Source organism: Ursus maritimus, unplaced genomic scaffold, assembly GCF_017311325.1.
Source record: "Ursus maritimus isolate PB19 unplaced genomic scaffold, ASM1731132v1 scaffold_14, whole genome shotgun sequence".
NCBI lineage: Eukaryota > Metazoa > Chordata > Mammalia > Carnivora > Ursidae > Ursus > Ursus maritimus.
The window spans coordinates 7,469,573-7,493,262 of record NW_024423786.1 but is presented as its reverse complement, the minus strand read 5'-3'; the positions used below and the strand labels follow the sequence as shown (position 1 = coordinate 7,493,262).

Genomic DNA, 23,690 nt, shown 5'->3' with positions numbered 1-23,690 from the left:
CTTTCCAAGTCCACTGTTGTGGCTCCCTTGTTTCCACCAGATCAACCCTGGTAACCACCCCTGAAGTACGACCCAGGCGTCCCCTTCAAGGAACAGTGTGCAGCACTCCCCCACTGTCAATGATGGAGGCCCGGGGTGAGGGGGGTCCCTCTCACCCCGGCTGTGAGCTGTTTGCCCTCCATTGTGAGCACTGGGGTGCCCACTGGCACAGAGCCCCTGCCTCGAGAAGGATTAGTTCGTAGCTCTGCTGCTGATAACAGTCTGAACACAGCAGTGTGAGCAGAGCGGAGGGTAGAGGCCCAGCTTGTATACAGAATTACAGAAATGCTCTTTACAAGAACAGTGATGTGGTAATGGGGATGCAGAGACCTGGGCTTTGGGGCCAAACAGCAAGAATCTGAATCCTGTTGCTTTTCACTTATTAGCCTTGTGTTCATTACTTAAGTCTCTCTGCAATTCACTTTCTTTGCCTGCAGAATGGAAGAGAGAGGAGTAATTGGGCTTATTAGTAAGTGCTGGAGAGCTATGACCTACTATGATCTTTTGTTGATTGGTGGAGTAAAGATATTTGTATATAAAATCAGCCACGAGTGTATTTGTTTTCACAAAAAAAAGCAGATGTCTTACACTAAATAATGGGAAGTTGCAATTTACTGAACCAGGAGGGCTTTGTCTGAGGTTCCTTTTATGTCCTGTTGGGTGCAGCCAGGGAAGGGAAGCACAGGCTGTGTACGCTGGCCCCGAGCATGCCCCCTAGCCATGCTATTTCAATTTAATCCACCCACCCTGGGGATAAATGGTGTGGCATCAGTGTGGGGGTCCTCATCCCACACAGGAGATTCTGAGGCAGGGAGAGGTTAAGGGTCTGGTCCAAATTGCCTCTCCCAGTAAGCCAGAGGCAGACCTGGGCTGAGAGCAGACCTCTCTAAGCCCACCTGCCTCCCTTCACCCCTCCGCGCTCCTCTTGCCTGTGTCTGCTATGCCAGCATCTGCCTGTTCTATCACGTGGCAGAATCTGACCGCATGTCCCTTCTCTCTGCAGGCTGATGGACTGACGCTCTTGAAGGAATAGTTTTTTAGCAGATGGGGAGATACAATTGATGGAGGAAGGGAGAAACTAACAGGGGAATGAATAAAGAGAAAGCTCTGGTCCCCAGCAAAAACAAAACCCTCTTTTCGGTTCCGTCCTTGCTGGATTTCAAGAGATTCCTTTAGGAAAAGGCTTGAACCTTGATTTTAGAAGAATATTGTGGTTTCCAGCTGAGCCAGGTATTGCGTGTGACCCTGGCAGACTGTGATCTGCTGCGATGACAGATGTAAATTGGTGCTGGCCTCCCGGTGTATGGTTTAAGGCCCTGCAGCTGGTGGCACGGGCATTAATGAATGACTTTAATTTGTACTCAGGTGCAAAATAACACATAAGGGGCTGTTACCAAATTTTAGTGCATTATCTCTAGTCTAGATGATTTTTAATGAAACCACAAGAAAGTATATGAAACTCCCCAGATTTACACACATACTCCCACCCCTCGTGTCTGCCCTACACTGCTCCTGGAAGATATCCAGGATGGGGAAGAAGCATCAGAACTGGGAGACTTAACCCTGCCACTTACTGGTGGGGCCCCTGGGCATGTGATATGGAACCTCTGTTCCCTCACTGGTGAAGTGGGCGTACCTGTCCCACCCTTCAAGGTGCAGTCAGTGTGAAGTGCTGATGGTGGGTGGTAAGTAATTGGCCAATGGTAGTGCCTCTTACTTCTGCATCTGGCCTGCCTCCCCACCACGAATAAGGTGACATTCAAAGGATGGAGATCTCCTGGTCTCCAGATCCCCACTCCCCACTCTGGATCTCCTCATTCATCCAGGACCTTTCCTGATGGGCTTTCCTGCTTGCTGTCCCTCTGTGGCAGACAGTGGCTCATTGCCAGCCTTGACACAGAACATCTCAGAGTGGTGAGGGATGGCAAAGATGGTCAGACATCATCAGAACTTTTGGTGGCTGATGATGCAGAGGTGTGGTACTGTGGGAGCCCATGGGATGGGGCTGGAAAGGCTTGGGCAGCACGTTAGGGCCATGCTGAGTCCTAGTGAGGAGGAGAAAGGTTCAGGAATTGGAGGGTCCTGGGACCCCAGCCATGGGTGGCAAGGACCTCTCTACTGCATGGGATCCATGTAACCCATGTGAGGATGGGCTACGTTAAGAACCAGTGGGTTCCCAAAAGCTGTGGCAGCCTCTCTTCTGCTCAGCCCGCCCCTTCTATACTTTGCCTCCTGACCTGCATTACCTCTGCTCACATCTCCCCATGAGGCACAAGTTTTGGGGCCCTTCCCTGAGTTTCGATGCTCTAACAGTCCCTGCCTCTAGACTCACTCTCCTCTTTGCACTGTCTTCTACTTCCCCGGATCTCACCCAGCAGTGGTGGGGAGGAGGGCCCACAAAGGAGACTGGGGTGCAAGTCCAGGCTCTGTGACCCACCAGTCTGTGATGCAGGGCGAGGTCAGGAACGACGTGGAGCCTCCATTTCCTCTGAACAATGGGAGTAAAGCGAGGTAACAGACACAAGAGCGCCAGAGTGCTGTTCCAGCATGTGTTCTGCACATGCTAGCGAGGATTGCCGCGGGAAGGCAGAAGGGCGGCGGGGAGAACTTCCTTCCTAAGTTCTCAATCTGACTTGTCCTTTACATGCCATAAACTGCTCCCCCTGTAGGTGTGCAAGTCAGTGATTTTGAGGAACTGCCGATTGTGAGATCATCACAATACAGGTTTAGAACATTGCCATCACCCTCTTCAGGGCTCTGGTTCCTGATTGCAGTTCATCTCCCTTCCGGCCTCTGCCTCCAGGCCACCACTCCTCCACGCTCCCTCTCTCTGGATTTGCCTAGTCAGGACTTTGCATATAAATGGAGTCATTCAATGTGGGTCCTCTGTCACCGGCTTCCTTCACCTAGCATAATGTTTTCAAGGTTCACCCATGCTATGAGGTGTATCACTCCTTCTTCCCTCTTTCTGGCTAGATAACGTTCCATTTTATGAATATACCACATTTTGTTTGTCTGTGAGTTGATGGATATTTGAGTGGCTTTCAGTTTTTGCTCTTATGAATAACCTAGGGATGGAATCTCTGAGTTTTGTGTTTAGCTTTCTAAGAAACTGCCAAACCATTTTTCAATGTGACTAAGCCATTTTGCATTCCTACCAGAAATAAATGTATGTTGTTCCATTTCTCCACATCCTTGAGGACACTTGTTATTGTTATTTTGATTACTGGCATCCTAGCAGGTATACCCTAGTGGGCGCAAAATAGTATCTCATTGTGGTTTTAATTTGCACTTTAAAAGGGAACACTTATGAATAAATTTGGGAAACATTGGGCAAATCAGAGCTATAAAGGTGTCTTTATTGCAGGACTTCTCCGAGCCTTTAATACTGTCATGATCATTGAGACTCTCAACCGAGGGCTACAATGTACATCATTTTCTCTAATGAGGGCCTGGTGTGACCTGGGAACTCTGAGTGTCTTGAGGGATTAATGTTCTTTGGAAAGCATTAGCCTAGGACAGGGGTCTGGAGACTACCGGCCAAACCCCATCTGCTGTCTGTTTTTATAAAAAATGTTTTATTGGAAGATAGCCACCTCATTCATTTATAAATTGTGTATGGCTGCTTTCACACTGCAAGGATAGAGCTGCATAGTTAGGACAGTGACCTTATGGCTTCAGAGCCTAAAATATTTACTGTCTGGCCCTTCACAGACAAAGTTTGTTGCCCCTGACCTAGGAGTGTCTGGTGCATAGTAGATGTTCACTTAACCTTTAAATGAAAGGAGGGACTGACCCTAAGGACCAAGAAAGCACTTTGTGAGGCTTTGTATTATTTGAGCTGGTGCTTAAAGGACAGGTTGAGTTTTTGTAGTTTGGGAGAATGAGAAAGACATTCCTGGCAGAGGGAACAGCAGGAATGACTCTTGTAAAGTAGAGAAGTCAGGGTGTGTCTGGGGGGCTGGTGGGCACTTCTGCATGGCCTACAGGGATTTCTCAGGCCAGCTTGGGTCCCTAGTTGTATTTCCTGACTGACACGGTTCTGGCCTGTCTTTCCCACGACCAGACAGTGTGTCCAAGCTCTGCCTCTGAAGTCCGACAGATGTGGCTTCAGGCTCTGCCTCAGCCTTCCTGGGCATGTTAATTTGCCTAAGCCACAGTTTTCCCACGTGTAAAATGGGAATAACACTTGCATTCCCCTTGGGAGTAAGCACGAAGGCAATCCAAGCTGTTACAGTCCTTGTAATTATTATCTTTATACTTCTGGGTAGTAAGCTCTCTGAGGGCAGAACACCCTGATTTACTCATCGTTGTGGCTTTAGTCCTTAGGGTACTCAGCATAGAGTTGGCACCTGGTAACTACCTGCTGAAAGATTACAGGATGCAGAGGCCTCAGCTTCTTGGCAAGGGGGTTCCTTGCCCTGAGCCTCATGGGTTTTAGGACTCTGCTGGGGGCTCGGAGGAGCAAGCCCATATGTGGGGAGAGCTGGGGGCCTGCACTTCTCTCTTCCCAGACAAGTGACAGCAGAACCCTGAAGGCAGAGAAATTCTGGAGGGGGCAGGGAAGGCACATTTGTTTTGGTGATGGGCCCTTTTTTGTTTGTGTGTTGCTTGGGGAGACCAGAGAGGGAGACCAGCAAGGCTATTTATAGCCTAGCCCCTCAGCGCCAGTTTTTAGGGCGGTCTCGGCGTCCCTGGCAGCACTTCCTCCGGGGCAGGTTAAAGAAAGGTGATGTGTTTGCCGGCTCCAGCTCCGTGCTGGACATTAAGATGAGGCCTCCCCGGCTAGCCAGCCATGCTGGGAGCTGTTCCCACACAGCCTCTCCCAGACTCTGGGGGTGGGGGAAGGTGGCCTGGCTGCCTGCTCCCTCTCTGCTTTCCCAGTTCAGACCATTCCTGGCTCTGGAAGCTAGGGAAGCCCCAGGTGTGAGGCCGTTTCCTTCTCTCTGGGCCCAGCCTCTCTGGGTATGAGACCCTGAAAGGCGACTGAGGGTGATGCCTGAGGACTGGATTTGGGATTCCAGCAATTTCCCTGGGATCGTGAAGGATGGAGGAGGGGTCTTGAGTGAGATGTATCCTCTCCCTGGGTCCATACCTGGTGAGGCAGCAGTTGGGGGGAGGGGTGTGGGTACCAGAAGAACCTGATTTCAAGTCCTAATCTGGGCAAGATGCTTTACCTCACTTGGCCTCAGTTTCCCCACCTATAAAATGGGCCTAATAATGCCCTCACAGGAAGGACTGAATGTAGCAAGCTGTAGGGCTTTTAGTGGCGCCTGCCATGGTCCCCTCCACTGCCAGCTCCTTCCAGTTCTCTCCTGACAGTCTCTTAATAAGGATGGTTTGCTTTCAGACTGGCCTCCTGGTTTCCCCCAACTCTTTCCCTCCCATTCCTGTAGAAAATGGCAACATCTCCACCTGCGTATTCTTTCTTCTACCCCCTCCATCCCCTCCTGTGATTGATCCCCAGCCCCTTATCCATTAACTATCCCACTTGTACCAACCTGAAAACAAAACAGGCATAAGCAAAACAGCTTTTGTACTCTGTGTGGCCCTTTTCTCTACCACAGTCTCTTATCCATGACAGCCAAACTTCCCCAAAGAGCCACCTCACCAGGGTCTCATCGCGTGTCTACTCCCCACCCATGGCAGCCTGAAGTCTGCCCCCCAGGGACCTGCTCTCACTGCCTCACGCACACCTTCTGGTCCCAAATCCCACAACACCCTCCCTCTCACCAGACTGCCCTGTGGCATTTGGCAGATGGGCTGCTTCCCCTTCTGGAATGCCCTCTGCCTCCAGGGATACCACCTTCTCCTGTTGCTACCCTGCCATTCTGCTCACCCCTGTCTGCCTACTGCAAGGGCTCCTCCCTTCCTCTCTCTGCCCTGTAAATGTTGGGGTTCTGGAAGCTCTGTGGCAGGTCCTCTCCCTCCTCCTACTCCTCCAGCTCTCCCCAGGCAGCCTCACGTTCTCCCAGCACACCCTGAAGGCTCAGGTCTGAATCTCCTCCCTGCATCTCTCTTCTGAGCTTTATAGCCAGAGCCCCAGTTGCCTCTGGGGATTGCAGCTTCCTGGGTGTTCCACAAGCCCTCAAAATCATCTCGTCTAAAAGATCGGTTCTTTACCACCTCCTCTTCCAACCAACTTGACAATTCACTCCCGCTCAGCTAATGACCCCCCATCCGTCCAAGTATGAAGCTGGGTATCAGCTGAGACCTCCCTCTTCCCTGCTACCTGCCACTCCCTTGCAGTCACTTTGTGCCTGTGCTGTTTTCAAGCCCACTTGTTCCCCTCCAGGGCCCTTCTCCTACCCTGGTACAGACCCCCCCCCCTTTAGTGTCCAAACTAAGGCAACCCTGCCCTGTTCGACCCTTACTGTCCATTCTCCCCACTGCAGCCAAAGAGAGTTTTCCAAAACATGTATCTGATGGGGTCTCACTCCTGTTTAAGATTCTACTAGTCTTCTGTTGCCCTCAGGATAAAGCCCCAACTTTTCAGCAAGGCTCATAATCTAGCCCTTGCTCACACTCCAGCCTTGTTCTCAACCCTACCTCTCGCCCCGGCTTCTGCTACACTGACCCAACGTGCTGTGCTCTTCCCTCGCCTCACTGAGCCTTCGTTCCAGCCTTTTGCACCTGGTGGCCTTTCTGCCCCGAATACTACCCCCACCTCTTCTTTGCTAATTCTCCTCCTACCCTCCAGGACCCCCTGGCTCAGTCCCATCTCCACATCCTGTTTTGGGCCAGATCCCCAGTGAGGGTCCCTGCTTTTCTCTGTCCTGACCCTCTCCATGCCCAGTTCTGTTTTCTTGTCTGCTTTCCCCATTAGAACATGAGCTCTTTACAGATCCCCAGCTGTAACACTGGCACACTAATGACACCTTGATAAGTGCTACTTGAATAAATTAACAAATGTATGAAGGACATGTGTACTACCTTTATGTCATATGCAAAGACATGTAATATAGCTTTGGGGCATGCATTTACCAATAGCTTAAATTATGAAGAAGAGAGGACGGTGGTAATTTTACAGGGGACTGTTACAGGGGAATCTAGGAGCTAGCACTGAGGCCGAAGGTGTGGGCTTTGGAACCAGGAGCCCTGGGTTCAAATCCCAGTGTTGTTGCTTGCTCCTGGTGATTTTGGGAAAGTTAACCCCTCTGCACCTCAGTTTCTCCATCTTTGAAATGATGGTGATTGTACTTAACCTCAAAGATTGTGGGGAGGGTTAGATGATGCTTGAAAACCTATCAAAGGGAAGTATTGTCATTCCCATCTTACAGATGAAGAAGCTGAGACTCAGAGAAATGATGTCCCTTACTCAAGGTCCACAGCTGGTAAGGAGCAGAGCTCAGTTTGAACCCAGCCCATCTCTATATGTGCCAAGGGCTGGGGAAGCAGAGGCATCATACCTCCAAGCTCTGAGATTTTAGTCTCTGGATAGCTATCTCCAGAACTATATTCTAGACTTATGGCCCGAAAAAGATGCCTCATGACGGATCTGCTTCCCTTCCTAGCTCATAGTAGGTGTTCAGAATAACTTGAGTAAATGTCTCCAAAGAGTTCTGTCTAGTCCTTAACATTTCCCGCTCCCTGGACAGTGTCGGGAGGTCTGTTCCCTGGTCCTTTTTTTGCCAGGGTATTGGCAGCAAACTCTTCCTTATTCAGACCTTTCTCCTGTCCCAGCACTCCATGGGGGAGGGTCATTAAGAAAGCTTTTTCCCAGGAAGAGCTGTGCCTTCTCCAAGTCTCCGGAGTTGAGTGCCCCAGCCCCTGGCTCTCAAAGGCTGCCCTTGTGGGTTTCAAAACAACCCACAGCCCTGCAGGCTGAGAACCTGGCCCCCAAGCCCCCTATCTTTAGAAACCCAAGGTCCATTGCTAGTTAGAGTCAGCTCTGGTGAAACCTAAAGAAAATAGTTTGAGGATGTTTTCAAATAGTGTCTGGTGGAACAAAAGAGCAATTCATCCTGCGTAGCTTTTAGTAATCTGCTTCCCATTCTGGGAATTAGATTGTTCAATTAAGCGAGAGGGCGCCGAGGCAGGCTGCAGGACTCAAAAGTTTGCAGCATCCAAAATGTGGAAGAGAGGGGACCTGAGCCAGCTCCCTCCTGGCTGACCTGCCCCCTCCACTGTCCCTCTACCCCGTGCCATTTCCAGTTTTCAAATTCCAGTTCAGAAAACAACTACATCAACAAGAAGGCATGTGTGTATGTGCACCCCTGCTAGCTAGGGACCTCATGTAAGTGTTTCTTTAATGAAAAATTCAGAGCCTGGGGTGGATTGGGAAAAGCACACCATCTGCACTGGCCCACTTTCTTTCCTGTGTGGGCTTCGCCCTTCTCATTCACCAGCTGCTGGGCATTCAAGATGCTGTTGGGGGCAGTTTGCAAGGTGGTAGATAGATGTCGATTAGGAGACTCTTAATCTAGAAACAAGGTACCTGATGAGCACCCTGAGGTTTCGCTGCAGAATTTTGGGAGTAAGTGGGTACATCACAGTATTTTGGCGGGGAGAAAGTCCAGTGGCTTCTCAAAGGATACCGGACACTGTCCCCGGGTCCTCCTCAAAAATACTATTCAGGTGGAGTTTGTAGGTCATTCCTTCATTGCCAGGAAACTCTACTTCTGTAGTGTAGAAGCCTTATCATGCATAAGCTGTCCTCGGGGAAATGTGGCAAAATGCAGCTTCCAGGGAGCCACACAGCAAAGATTCAGACTCAGTGGGTCTGGGACGAGTGGCAGGAATTTTTGTATTTTTAGCGAGCGCTCTACAAAGACTATGCTCTGAGACCCACTACTCTGTTATGATAATAGATACTCTATATAATAGATAATAGGTACTATAGATAATATAGTATTATCTATAGTATAGATAATAGATAGATGATAGATAAAAGGTTTTATTTAATGACCTGTAGTTCTTAAAGGAATTAAAGCCAGAGACTACTAAGACATAAGAAACAAAACAAAACACAAAAAACTATTGCTGGGGTGCCTGGGTGGCACAGTCATTTAAGCATCCGACTTGGTTTCTACTCAAGTCATGATCTCAGGGTCATGAGATTGAGCCAAGTGTAGAGTCTGCTTGAGATTCTCTCTCCCTCTCCCTCTGCCCCTCCTGCTCCTGCACTCCCTCTAAAATAAAGAAATAAATCTTAAAAATAAAACAAAACAAAACAAAAAACCTGTCATAACTATGTGGCTGTCTCCTCCTTTGGACTTTTTTTGTCTAACTTCTACTAGTAGAGGGCAAAAGCCACATGTGCTTACCTTTTTATCTGCGGTATTAGGATAGTGCCTGATACATAATAGGTGCTCAGTAAATGTGTATTTAAGTGGACGTTCCCACTTCTGGCTATAGGTCTGAAAGCTGGTTTCTTTTCAAGTAAATCCACAGCTGCACACAGCCCAATTTTGTTTGGGGGCCTGCCTGATTTCTCCAGCAGGGACTGGGGCTGGAGGGAGCCTGTAGACCAGTGCTAATTGGTGTCATTGGGTAATTAATGCAGAATCAGGCCCTGAGCAGATTCCCAGGGAGAGAGACACTGAGGGAGGCTTTCATGCTTGGTGGGATGGGAGCTGCTTGCTCAAAGGACGTTCCCAGAGTGCTGAGGCAACTGGCGTGGTCCAGCGGGGGTGGTTTGGCAGCCAGAATGGGGTTCATGGAGTGAGTTTCGAGGGGGTTTGTGTTGGTGCCATGGTTCTGCACAATATGGAGCGTGGCGAGTTTGACTTTAAAGAAACACAAACCCCAGGAGTGGGCTCTGGGAGCCAGGCCTGTGTCAACCCTGAAGAATTGATGGGTTCTGAAGGAAGACTGTGGCCGGCGGCATTGGCTCAGTGTAGCCAGGGGTCCTCCCACTCCTGTGGCTTGGGCCCTCTGGGCCATCCCTACTCTCAGCATGCTATTCAAGGCTCCCAGGGAGACTCCTCTGTTTACCTTTTCTGCTTTTCCCTTCTGATCCCTGTGCTCCAGGATTCCCCAGGTATCCCATGCTCTGTGTTCTGGCTATTACCTCGATCTAAAACAACCTTCACTTCCTCTCTCTCCTGACTAAATTCCATCATCCTTCAAAGTTTAGCTCAAATATCACTTCCTCCAGAATGCTTTCCCTGACCCCTGTATCAGTCAGGATTGGTTGGGTTTTGCCACAATAACAAACACCTCCAAAGTTCTCAGTAGCTTAAAGCAAAAAAATTGCTTTCTTGCTCACACAACATCTCTGACAAAGGGTAGCAGAAGGGCTCTTATAGTCACTCGGAAACTCAGGCTTCTAGAGGCTTCATCTTTTTTTTTTTTTTTTAAAGATTTTATTTATTTATTTGACAGAGACAGAGACAGCCAGCGAGAGAGGGAACACAAGCAGGGGGAGTGGGAGAAGAAGAAGCAGGCTCATAGCAGAGGAGCCCGATGTGGGGCTCGATCCCATAACGCTGGGATCACGCCCTGAGCGGAAGGCAGACGCTTAACCACTGTGCCACCCAGGCACCCCTAGAGGCTTCATCTTGATATATACCCTGTCATGACAGCAATAGTAGAGAAAAGAGAAGGTGGCAAACCACACCACCTGGATCTGAAATTGACACAGGTGCCATTGGCCAAAGCAAGTTCAATGTCCACTGTTTAGTTCATCAGGCCGGGGGATGTATAATTGCTCCTGCTGAGGGTGGGACCTGGAATGTGTATGGACAGACCTGCAGTCTCCCAGCAACCTCGAGATAGGCTAGATGCTTCTTGGTCCTTCCAAAGCCCCTACAACTTCCTCTGTTGTAGCCCTTGCCATGCTATCCATAAACCATCTGCTAACTGGTTTGTCTTTTCCCCCATGAGTGAAACCATGAAGACAGAGGGCTGGGTCTTGTTCTTCTCTGGGGTCCCCACACCCAGCCCTGGGTTTGGCTCAGAGGAAGTACTTGGCAAATGGTGGTGGGGGGAGCAGGTGAATGAGTGGGTGGCTCATCCCTGCCCCTCTAGAGCACTAGCTTTGCCAGGGGTGGGGTCAGGGTGGGTCTCCAGCCCACATGACTCTCCCTACTCCCCTCTGCAGGCGCCGGGTCTTGGCCATCTCAGATGGGATCGAGCACATTGGGAACCTCCGCTGGGAGCTGGCCTTGTGTCTCCTGGCAGCCTGGACCATCTGCTATTTCTGCATCTGGAAGGGGACCAAGTCCACAGGAAAGGTAAGAGGTGCATCTTCAAGCAGCTAGCCACGGGCAGGGAAGGACATGAGCTATCCTTATACGAGATCACAGGTGACCCAGAGAGTGCCAGAGAGTTCACATTGCAAAAGTCAGCTCTTCTGTGGGGTAGTAGGAGGAGCACTGGACTGGGAGTCCACTCAGGAGCCCAGAGCTAGAATCCCAGTGTACCACTTACTTGCCGCACACCTCAGGGCTATGCAGTTCTGCCTTCTGAGCCTCAGTTTGCTCATCTGTGAAATAACAAAGCCTGTCCTGTCTTATGGAGAGCTGTGCAAGGAAAGGGGAGGTACAGGGCTTTGAACACTGGAAGTGCTAAACTGCTACTGTGTGGTTTTTATAATGAAGGCATGTGCTCCAGGCATGTGTGAGGGCAGGAGATGCTGGCTACCTACACTGACAGGCCTGAGACCTCACCCACCTAGAGTCTGTGGAGGGGAGGGCAGATGCTTCCATCTTGTTGTCTTGCTGTGCCATCTGTACCACGTAGCCTCCAGGACCTGTATCTCCTCGGGAAAGAGAGATGGGAGGAGGCGGCTGACTCTCAATGGGCCTGGTCAGGAGGTTACCACAGGCACCCGGCCAGAACTGAAGTCATGGCCTCACGTACCTGCCAGGGGGGCTCAAAGCGTAGGGGAGCAGGGGGACATCTTTAGCCCAACCATCTGTGCCACAAGGATCAACACAGAGGTTGTCCATGTAGCTCATGGGCAAGGCCAGCCCACTCGTGTGTTTTGTTTAAGAAAAGAAAGTAAAGCATTAGTTGCCAACATTTAAAAATCCGGAGAGTTCATGCTGAAAAAGGAAATATGAGTCTGGTATCCTTTGGAAAGTTGAAAGGTTTGGTGACCCTGGGCCCACATGCCTACACAGCAGCATTTGGCTGAACTGAGCAGTAGCTCCCTCCTTCTAGGGACACTCTGCTTGGCCACAGTCCCCCCCATTCCCTATTGCCCTGACCCTCTGGCTGAATGTCAGTGCCATTAGTATCCTTATTTGTGCTATTCCATTTTTTCTTGTGGGAAAGAGTACATGAAGCTTTACTTACTCTGGGGTCACCCTGAGCATGTCACTCCCTGCCTGCCTGTTTCTGGGAGGCATTTGCTCATCACCTTTATTTTAAGCTACTGGCTGGGTCAGGGGCTGGAGGTCAAACCTCCAAGGGGATGGGAACTTAACAACTCTGGGTCCTTTTACGAAAGATGGTTCCCTCAGCAGCCACAGTGTAAGTGTCTGACAGGTGGGTGGACCTGCTGGAGGGAAATTAGGAGAGCAGAAAACAGATACCAACAAGCCCCCATGCTGTGGGCTCTCAGGGAGCTGAGGATGTGCTAGAAAGCAATCATAAATGTGCCTGCGGGATCAGAAAGTAGAACAGAGACTCAGGTCCTGTCAGCCAAGGTAATTTTGCTGATCTTTGCTTTCTCTAGTTTATATCAAGAAAGCAATAGATAGCGCAGAGGACAGGGGAAGGGAGAGAAAACTGAAGAGGAAGAAATCAGAGAGGGAGACAAACCATGAGAGACTCTGGACTCCAGGAAACAAACTGAGGGTTACAGAAGGGAGAGGGTGGGGGGGGGGTAACCAGGTGATGGGTATTGAGGAGGGCACGTGTTGTAGTGAGCACTGGGTGTTATACACAACTAATGAATTTTGAACACTGCATCAAAAACTAATGATGTACTATACGTTGGCTAACTGAACATAATAAAAAAAAAGCAATAGGATTTTTCTGTTTTTCCAAGTCTAAAAATCAGTGCCTTATTGACATAGATTTATTAGACTATATACACTTTGTTCCTGTTCCCCTCTTTGCTGCCTCATCTGGCTAAAGAGGAGGAAAAAGACTTGGAGGGGTGAAGAACCAGAGTCTGGAATCAGGATTCACGTCTCAGGTCTGTCACTCACTAGCTGTGACCGTAGCATATCACTTAATTTCTTTGAGCCTCAGTTTCCTCTTCTGTAAAATGGGATTGATATCAGGCTTGTCTCATGGGGTGGTTGTCAGGATGAGATGCAAGGATGCATATTTAATGCTTAGCAGAGTGTGCAATTAATGACAAGTGCAGAATAATGGGGTGATCTTAAAAAAATCTATTCTAAAGATAAAATTTATTCATTTGAGAAGTAGTTTCTGGGTAGCTACTCTATACCTGGCATTATTTAGTGGATATCTAAAGATGAATAAAACACAGCCTCTACCCTACCCCATTAACATATGTGAGAGTGCTTTGTGAACTGTAAAGGGAAGGGAGGAGGTGTCATGGTTGATACTATTATTTCTTCTATCACGATTACCACTTTCTTGGGAGTCAATGTCAAGGCCAGTGGGCTTGGCTGGGTGGCAGTTGTGTGCGGTGGGGGTTGAGGGCCATTGGACAAGTGCATGCACGTGCTTGGGTCATCCACATGCACCTGTGGCCTTGAGTTCTTGGGCCCAGGATATGGGCCCCAGCAAAATGTGGTTCCACTCAGCCCTCAGGAGGAAGCTGAGTCCCATAACAGGGCCACTTGCCACTGGCTGGGCCATCAAGCCTGTGTGTTGAGAATTCCAATGCAGGGACCAGGTTTCAAGGAAGGACCAGCAGGCTACATTCTTGGAGATTTCAAAAGAGGCATATGGGAAGGCATGAGAGAGAACATTCATCCACAGCCTTCTGCTCACTGCACAGTCTGCCAGGCATTTTTCATCCATATTAGCACACAGAATCCCACAACCTGGGGAGGTATTACCTCTGTGTTATAGATGGAGACCCAGAGGCTAAGAGGTTCAGGAGCCTGGGCTGAGTTACATGAAGACTTTGTACCTCAACACTGACCCAGAGCTGCTCCCATTTTACCTGTCTTTGAACTTGATCAGATTTTAGAATACTGTGATATTTTGAGTGATGTCCTTTTACACATTCTGCCTGAGCCTACTTGTTCTCTCTCTAGCAGGCATGGTAGTGATGGCAGCAGTAGTAGTGCTCATAATAGTAATGGGTAACCATCATTGAGTGCTTGATGTGCCCACTCCATTCAGATCATGAAACAAGCCCAAGAAACAGGGACAATCATTATGTCTGTTCCAGATGAGGAAACTGAAGCTTGTGGGAGTAAGGAAGTAACTCGCTTAAGGACCCTCAGGTAGGAAGTGGACCCCACGCCTTGGTGACTGCATAGCCTGTGCCTTGGATGAGTGTACCATCCTGCCTGTCATCTGTGACTTAGGGACACTGACAGTTTTCTTGTGGGCTGGTTATAAAGAGACAGTTCATGAGATACCTTAGCACATAGTGGGTGATCAATAGTTGTTGGTTGCAGCTGGATCTAGGTGGTGCTTTCAAGGGAAATGCTGAAATCAGATGAGCCAATTAAGCATTTTCCTGAAGGCTGGGTTTTATGGGCTCTTCCCCCTATTCTATGCTCAAGACAGGGTTAGCATCCAGGATGGGATGTGGTTTTCCAGAGCTCCATGATTTCTTGAAAATTATCTGATTCACCCCCACTCTTATTTTATCATTCAGGAAACTGAGGCTCATAGAGCAGAAGGGAGTTACCCAAGGTCATGCAGTAAGTGACAAGTGTCAGGTCAGGAACTACAGCCTGGTGGCCCAGCTCCTTAGCTGTTTATAAATGATGAGGTTCTGACAGTTTTAGGGGACCAGGAGTCCCCGATCGGCACACGGTGTCTTCTTAAGAGAGGGGCCGATGCTTTTCTTACTGTTTATTGTTCACCTCATCTTGGACATAAGCCCAGAGTCCAAAGGTTTTTCAGGTTCTGTACAAAAACAGCTAAAAATAAATACAGGTCATCTGAGTCTTCCTGAGTGGGCAGCTGCCGCCCCTGTCTCTTGCTTGTGGGGCCCTGGCCAGAGTCGCTTTCATGAGGCTGTCCAAGGAAGGAGAACCCTGTTTTTCTGCTCTTGTCCAGGACATGGCTGAGTTCCAGCCTGCTTCCCATACTCAAACTTCAGCAGAAATTCTGAAATTTCGTTAACTTGAGACAAGTTTCCTGGCCCCCTTTTATATTCAAGGTAAAAACTATAACCCCGGCTATAACTTAATTCAATGAACATGGGCCCTGCTCCTGGGGGCAGACATTGCAGGCTCAACCTGTTAGCAGGTGACTGTCTAAGTGGAGTTTTGGGATCAGGTCACAAATGAGTAGATCACAGATGAGTCTGTCACAAGGTCCCAGGTGAAGATCCATCCCCACTCCAGCAGCTCAGTAGGCAGCGCGTGGGCTCCTGAGTTTGTACTGGCATTAACATCCCCCCCGCCGCCCACGGACAGTCTCCGCAGATGTCCTTCAGTGCCGTCCTCTTCTGCACCCTGTTCAAGTGCTTTACAGTCCTCTGATGTCATAGAGGCCAGCGTTTGGGATCTCCCCAGGGTCAGAGTGAGCAACCTCTCCTCTCAGAAGAAGCTGCTCTAGGTTGAGGAGACACTAACTAGGTTCCAGCTTCGGAATGTAGCAAGGTGCCACATAACTGTTCTTAATAAGCATTTGTGGAATGAATGAATTCCACCTGCCCCTGGGACTCCCTGCAAGGTGTTGGGATGCAGTAGAGAGGATGGTGGGAAGTCTTGTCCCCAGAGAGTGTGCCAGCCTAGCAGAGCAGGCACAGACAGAGAAGCAATTACAATTCAGTGTATTAGTGCTAGCATTCACAATAGAACAGTTAGAGAACCAGATGCTACGAACGTGGGGGTTCTAATGGCTGAGAATTGGCTCCGGAATATTGCAGCGTAGCATGTCAGAGCTGGGAGGCGTCTTGGTTTTTAAGTTCAAACCCCATTTTACAAATAAGGAAGTAGAGGCCCAGAAAGGTTGCACAGTTTGCCCAAGGCCACCCTGTTTGGAAGAGCAGAGCTGGGATTTAAGCCCAGGTCTATCTGCCTTCCCTAAGCCTGATCCTCATCTGTTCTCAAGCCCCCAGCTGGGAGTCCATATGCAGGCTCAGTGTGAACACACTGATTGTGGTTCTAAGCACACAGTAGGTACTCAAAAAGCTGTTTATTTCCCTACCCCTGTCCAACAGCTACAGTTTTAGTTCTGCACAGTTATTTCTTTTTCTCTTTAGGCACTATTGGAAATGCTAGAAATCTGGATTAGAAAAATAAGTAAAAACCTTTCTCAATTATTTCTTAAATTCTGCAAAGATGTAGAATTCTCAGATACTTGCTTTCTTCAGGAGGAAACTTCCAGGCTGTTTGTACCTTGTCGTCTTCTGGATGATGAACAGTTTCACTCTGGATAATTGAAATCAAGTGACCACAACATGGAGACATCTTTGTGATTTTTCTGTGTCCTTGGTTTTGTAGTTTTTAAAGACTTTGTTTTTTAGAGAAGTTTTAGATTCACAGCAAAATAGAGCAGGAAGTTCATAGATCCCCTGCCCCTACACATGTGTAACCTCCCCGTTATCAAAATCCCCCACTAGAGTTGGGCATGTGCTGTAATTGATGAATGAACCTACCCTGGTGCATTATCATCACCCAAAGTCCGTAGTTTCCATGAGGGCTCACTCTCGATGCTGTATGTTCTGGGTGTTTGGATGAATATATAATGACGGTATCCACCCTTAGAGGATCGTACAGAATAGTCTCACTGCCCTAAAAATCCTTTGTACTCTACCTTTTCATCTCCCCTGCACTCAACCCCTGGCAACCACCCATCTTTTCACAGTCTCCGTAGTTGCTACTTTCCCAGAATGTTGTATCATTGGAATCATACAGTGTGTGGCCTTTATAGGATTCACTTAGTGATATGCATCTAAGATTCCTCCATATCTTTTGATGGCTTCCTTTTTAGCGCTGAATAATATTCCATTGCCTGGATGTATCACACTTTATCCATTTACCTTTTAAAAAATTGGCTTGAGTATAGTTGACGCACACTGTTACATTAGTTTCAGGTGTACAATGTAGTGATTCAATATCTCTATATGTTATTCTGTGTTCACCACAAGTGCACTTGCTGTCACCACAGGACACTATTATAATACCATTGACTATATTCCCTGTGCTTACCTTTCGTTCCTGTGACTTATTCATTCCATCCTGTATCTCCCATTCCCCTACCCCACCTCCCCTCTGGCAACCATCAGTTTGTTCTCTGTATTTATAGGTATGATTCTGCTTTTTGTTAGTTTATTCATTTGTTTTGTTTTTTAGATTCCATACATAAGTGAAATCATGGTATTTGTCTTTCTCTGTCAGACTTAGTTCACTTAGCATAATACCCTCTATGTCCATCCGTGTTGTTGCAGATGGCAAGATTTCATTCTTTTCATAGCTGAGTAATATTCCATTGTGTGTGTACACACACATACACACACACACACTGTAGCTTCTTTATCTGTTCATCTATTGATAGACACTTAGGTTGCTTCCATATCTTAGCTATTGAAAATAATACTGGAATAAATATGGGGGTGCATATCCATTCACCTACTGATAGACCTTTTGTGTACTTCCAAGTTTGGCAATTATGAATAAAGTTGTTATAAGCATTTGTGTGCAGATTTTTGTGTGGACATGTTTTCAGCTCCTTTGGGTAAATACCAAGGAGTGTGATTGCTGGGTTGTATGGTGAGAGTTTTGTTTTGTTTTTAAGATTTATTTATTTATTTTCGAGAGAGAGCACGGGGGTTGGGAGGGGCAGAGGGAGAGGGAGAGAGAAACCCAAATAGACTCCGCGTGGAGTGCAGAGCCCAATGTGGGTCTCAGTCTCAGGACCCTGAGATCACAACCCGACCCGAAACCAGGAGTTGGACACTTAACCGACTGTACCACCCAGGCACCCCCATGAGAGGTTTGTTTTGTAAGAAACTGCCAAACTGTCTTCCAAAGTTGCTGTACCATTTTGCATTCCCCCCAGCAGTGAATTATGGTTAATACTGTTGCTCTACACCCTCACCAACATTTGGTACTGTCGGTGTTTGGGATTTTGGCCACCCCAGTAGGTGTGTAGTGGTATCTCCTTGTTTTGATTTTTATTTCTCTGATGATATCATGCAGAGCATCTTTTCATATGCTTACTTGTCATCTGTATATCTTCTTTGGTGAGGGGTCTCTAGGTCTTGGGCCCATTTTGTAATTGGGTTGCTTTTTTATTGTTGAGTTTTAAGGGTTTTGTGTGTATTTTAGATAACAGTCCTTTATCAGATGTGTAGTCTTGCAGCTGTTTTCTTCCAGTTTTTGGTTTGTCTTCTCACCCCTTTGACAGTATCTTTGGCAGAGCAGAAATTTTCATTTTAATGAAATGAATCCTATCAACTGTTTGATGGATCCTGCCTTTGGTGTTGTGTCTAAAAAGTCATTGCTGGGGCTAGGTTTTCTCTAGTTATCTTCTAAGAGCTCTATAGTTTTGTGTTTTGAATTTAGGTCTGTGATCATTTTGAGTTAATTTTTGTGAAGGATATAAGTAAGGTCTGTGTCTATATTTATATTTTACATGTGGATGTCCATTTGTTGAAAAGACCAACTTTGCTCTGTCCTTGTTTTTCTTGGGGGAGGTATTTTTTTTCTGATTTTAATTTTCTTTTTTTTTAATAATAATTTTTTATTATGTTATTTTAGTCACCCTACAGTACATCCTTAGTTTTTGATGTAGTGTTCCATGATTCATTGTTTGCCTATAACACCCAGTGCTCCATGCAATACATGCCCTCCGTAATACCCATCACTGGCCTATCCCAATCCCCCACCCCCCTCCCCTCTGAAGCCCTCAGTTTGTTTCCCAGAGTCCATTGTCTCTTGTGGTTCATTCCCCCTTCTCTTTACCCCCCACTTCATTCTTCTCTTCTTTCTCCTACCAATCTCCCTGCTATTTCTTATGTTCCATAAATGAGTGAAACCATATGATAATTGTCTTTCTCTGCTTGACTTATTTCACTTAGCATAATCTCCTCCAGTCCTGTCCATGTTGCTGCAAATGTTGGGTTATTTTTTTGATTCATCAACCAAATTCATCTTGACCATCCCTGCCACCCGCTCCTCCCCTGGTCTCATAAGCCTGAAACCACCAAGTCATTTTTGACAACTTCTCCCTTTATGTCTCATCCAGTTATTGACTAAGTCTCCTTTTGTAATCCCCCTGGCAAACGTCCTGTCCTCTCCGTTTTTGTGGTCTATCCATCTACTCACTCACTCACATATGCAACAAATATGAGCCCTCGGTGGCTCCCTTGTACCTCCAGAGTGAAAAGTGCTCTTAGAATTTCCCATTGTACAAACATATTGCTGACATGCAGAATAATACAAATGAAATGCTGTATATTCTATGAAACAGCAATATCAAATAAATTCTGTGTGTTCCTGTCTTCATTCTATCAAGTGACAGCATGTGAAGCAATATCATGGTTTTGCAATATATCCCCAATACCTCTATGCATATTTGTTGAAGATGGAAAATCTGGTCATTACTAGTTGTCCTTCTTTTGTGGCTTTGCTAAACCTTAGTCTGATTCAGGGATTATCCAAATCAGGCCAGTGGCCTGCTTTTGTAAATAAAGTTTTATTGGAACACAGCCACATCCATTTCTGTAAGCAGAGTTAAGTGCAGCAGAGTTAAATGGTTGTGACAAAGACTGTGTGATCCACAAAGCCTAAAATACTCACTCTCTGGTACTTCACAGAAAACGTTTGTGGATCTGTAATCTATTTAACTTGTGCAGACTCCTTGCCATTTAAGAAGAAACTAACATGAACAGCTGTCACCCAAAGCATGGCTTGTTTCAAACACTGCAAAGCTATGGTGATAATTGCAATGGGGAGCTCTTCTGAAAGATCCTTAAAATCTCACCCCAGTGTTTTTAGCTCCCAGATGTGCTGTATCCAAATGCTCACTTGCTATGGATGTTTCTCATTCACTCATTCATGCATCCAGTAAGTGTCTGTTGCACACTTAGTGTGTGCCAGGTACCAGACTGGAGCTCTTTGCCATGGTGAGTGATCCATGGCAAAGACCATGGAGCTTACAGCCTGGTGGGGAGATGGAGAATGAACAAGTCACAGAAATGCTATGGATGGAAGAAAAACGGGGCTGGGAGAGGAAAGAACAAAGGCAGGGGCACCCCTCAGAGGGGTGTCCATCTGCGATGGGAAGGACGAGAAGGGATTGGCCAGGTGAGCAGCACATGTGAAGTTCCCAAATGGGAAGGACCTGGTTAATGTGCAGCCAAGCAAGTTGGGGCCCAGACGGAGTCAGTGGTGGTAGGAGATGGGGCAGGGGACATTGGCAAGGGTCAGACCTTTCTGTGGGGAAAGCTCGGGATTTTATGCTGAGTGTGATGGAGAGCCACTGAAAGTCTGATTTTCATCCTGAAGAGCTGGCTCTGGCTGCTTGTTGTGAATGGATGGGTGGGAGACAGAGAGGCTGTAGGAGCCGTGTTAGCAGGTGACCGAGGCGGAGGTGGCAGCGAAGTAGAGGTGGTCGCATCAAATGCCTTTTGGTGTGGCATCCTTGTTCTGTGGGGCCAGAAGGTGCACAGGTGTTCAGGAACTTGTAGTACTTTGACTTTCAAATGGGGGTGGCTCACCTCAGCCTCTGCCCTCTGCAGGCAGCCATCCTGCCCCCTGAATAGTCAGGGTGTCCCCTCATGCTGTCCCCCACTCCCTCCCCAGCTGGCTCCTGTTCTTTGCTCTCTCCTCTGCCCAATTTCTTCTTCTGTCCTCCTCTCGGTGGATGATTTATGGATTTTTTCCCCCTCGTTTCCTGGTCTCCAGGAGCAGAGGTTGGGAGGGGAGGGCACTGCAAAAACAATTCTGGTCCCTTCCCTGCCTCCTACTATTGCCACTTTAAAGGAAGCTGCAGGATTAGCTGGGATTTTAAGAAGAATCCTGCCTTTTCACTTCTCTGGGGCTCTGTTTTTATTCTTTTCAGAGCTCCAGGACACCAAGGCAGGAGAAAAGAAAACACACACACACAGACAGACGCACTCACATAGAAACAGCTGCAAATAGCCTTGAATTGATTTTTTTTCCCCTTTCCCTTCCTTCATTCACCAACAAGTAGAGGAATTGGAGGTGGCATAAGGACTCTTAAACAGCCCGTCGTCTGCATGATGATAATCATAAAGCAAATGCTTTAAGTAGCACTTTGTTTGATCCAGGCCCTGTTCTAAAGCCCTCATGACATTAACCCACAGAGTCCTCACAACAACCCTATGAGAAAGGTATGACTGTTATCCCCATTTTGCAGATGAGAAGACCAAAGTTCACAGGGCTTAAGCTGTGTGCCCTAAGATCTTAGGGGACCAGGGCCCGCTACGATGGGGAAGGAGCGCGGTGGGGCCCCTGGGCAGTGAGGGCACCTACTGCAGGCAGCCTGCCCTAGAGCTGCCTCATGGAGGCACAGCCTCGAGGGGCCCGTGGAGGCTCCTCCCTGGAGTGTGTGCCTTTTTCTCCACCACCTCCCCCCCTCCAAAACCAAGGCGGGTTGGAGCCGCCAGCGGGGAAACGACCAGGAGCCCCACACAGAAAATTTATTCTTCAGGAGCACCCTATAAAGTGGCTAATGGATTCAATGAGGCATAAAGCAGGAGTAAAGGGGGCAGGGAAATAAAAGGGAAAGATGTGTGAAAGGGAAGAGAACAGGCCCAGGGAAGGAACTGGGCAGCACTGTCTCTCGGCCCTCAAGTGGCCTTTGTTGCAGTCCGAAGCGAGCGGGGACGGCGTTGGTGGCAGGGCTCTCCCAGCGGCCCCGGCTGATGTCTGCATTCAGAGGGGAAACTAGAGCGCTCATGAGACGCATGCAGAGAGCCCCGGCAGCCGCGCACGGAGATCCCTGCCCTCAGGCCCCAGAACCCGAGGACACCCGAAGCCACTGCCCAGGGTGTTTGTGCCCAGTGGGGAGTGCTTCTCCCACAACTGTGGTTTGGGGAGAGCCGCAGATTGTCACATTAAGTCAAAAGAGTTTAGCATCTTGATTCAACCCTTTCTTTGGCCTTGAATGACAGCGCTTCACCTTTAGCGGGAACCCTGGCAGCGAGGAGGGTTGGAAAGGAGGGAAGCTTTGCGACTCAGTAATACCGTCTTTATTAAAGCACAAAGGCCCCCCAAAGTCCGAGTGGTTGCTGGATGGGAGGGGTTCTGCAGGGCTGGCCGCCTCCTGAGAAAGCCCGTTGGAGCACTGCAAGGGGGACCTGGGCGGGGGCAGCGGGCACTGTTAACCCGTATGGAGCAGAGCGCCTCTGGGTCCCGGCGCTCTGCGGAGCCTGCCCATGTGTGTGGCCTCCCTGCAAAACGGGAACCCACCCTCCCCTATGGCAGGCATAAAAGAGTCAAAGTGGCTTTGCTCTCAATGTGAGACCAAGTGCAGTGCTTTTGGAGAACGAAACCAGAAGCGAGTGGGTACCCATTCTGTGCCTGTTGGCTATTAGCACCATGCTAGGCACTCACAGAAGAACTGTGCTGTGTCTCCTGCCCTCAAGAATCTGGCAAAGGAGATGAAGACGGCAATGAAGAGGAATAGAATAAGCCACCATCTGGGGTCAAGAGTCCCACCCCATCACTTACCAGCTGTGCTATATAGGGCGGGCCACCATGACCTTCTCTGGCGGTTCACACACTTCATCTCTCAGGGCCTCAGTTTTCCCTTCTGTCAAGGTTAGCATGACACATGCAGTGACAAGTCAGTGGCTGTGCTGGTGTCACTAGTGAGAGAACAGTCGAGGCGGGGGGGGGGTGGTCCCGGCAGCCAGAGCATGCTGGAGGGGGAGGAGGACGTGGGGTCGGCATGTCTAGGAAGCTCTGGGCAGGGGTGATGTGGGAAGGGTGATGAGCATAGTCCCAAAGGGGTGTTCGGGGGAGCACTGAGAGGTGATGTGAGCCAGGGCAGACTGTGGAGTGGATGGCTAAGTGGGAGGCTGGCAGGTTACAGAGCACCTGCTTGCTGTTGGCCTGGCAGTAATGGGCTAGCTCAGTCGAGTGTCGTTGGAATTGACAGGGAGCCACTGTCTTCCTCCAGAGTCCCCACTAGATCCTTCCTTCCTCCCCATTCCTATTGTCACTGTGTCAGTCAGCATTCAGCCAGAGCAGCAGAACTCGGAGGAGATAGATTTTGTGGGAGGCACTGGTGATTGTGGGGGCCAGCCAGGCCAGTGTGAAGTCTGTAGGGCAGGCTGTCAGGAAGGGCAGGCAGCTATTCCTTAGCAGGAGCTGACAGTGCTGCCCACAGGCAATGGTTCTTCCTTAGGGAGACCTCATTTCTGCTCCTAAGGCCTTTTAACTGATTGAATCTGGCCCGCTCAGATCATCTGTGATAATCGCCCTTATTTAAAGTCAGCAGATGGTGGACCTTAATCACATTGACCAAACTCCTTCACAGCCACCCGTACATTGGTGTTTGGAGAATGTGACTGTAACCTAGCTACCTTGCACCTTCTAGTCTTTCCAGTGCTCTCGTCCGGAGGTGTCCTACCTCCACCTGGCTGACAGCACAGGGGCGACCCTGCCATGCACCCTGCC

At 48.6% G+C, this 23,690-nt stretch overlaps 1 protein-coding gene across 1 annotated transcript in view; it reads left to right on the top strand.

The window, feature by feature from the left end:
• SLC6A11 (solute carrier family 6 member 11) overlaps positions 1-23,690 on the top strand; it is a 123,888-nt gene that overhangs the window by 16,663 nt on the left and 83,535 nt on the right. The window contains exon 5 of the mRNA XM_040628449.1: positions 11,084-11,216. Within this exon, the coding sequence (XP_040484383.1) occupies positions 11,084-11,216 (133 nt within the window). The remainder of the gene's footprint in view (positions 1-11,083; positions 11,217-23,690) is intronic.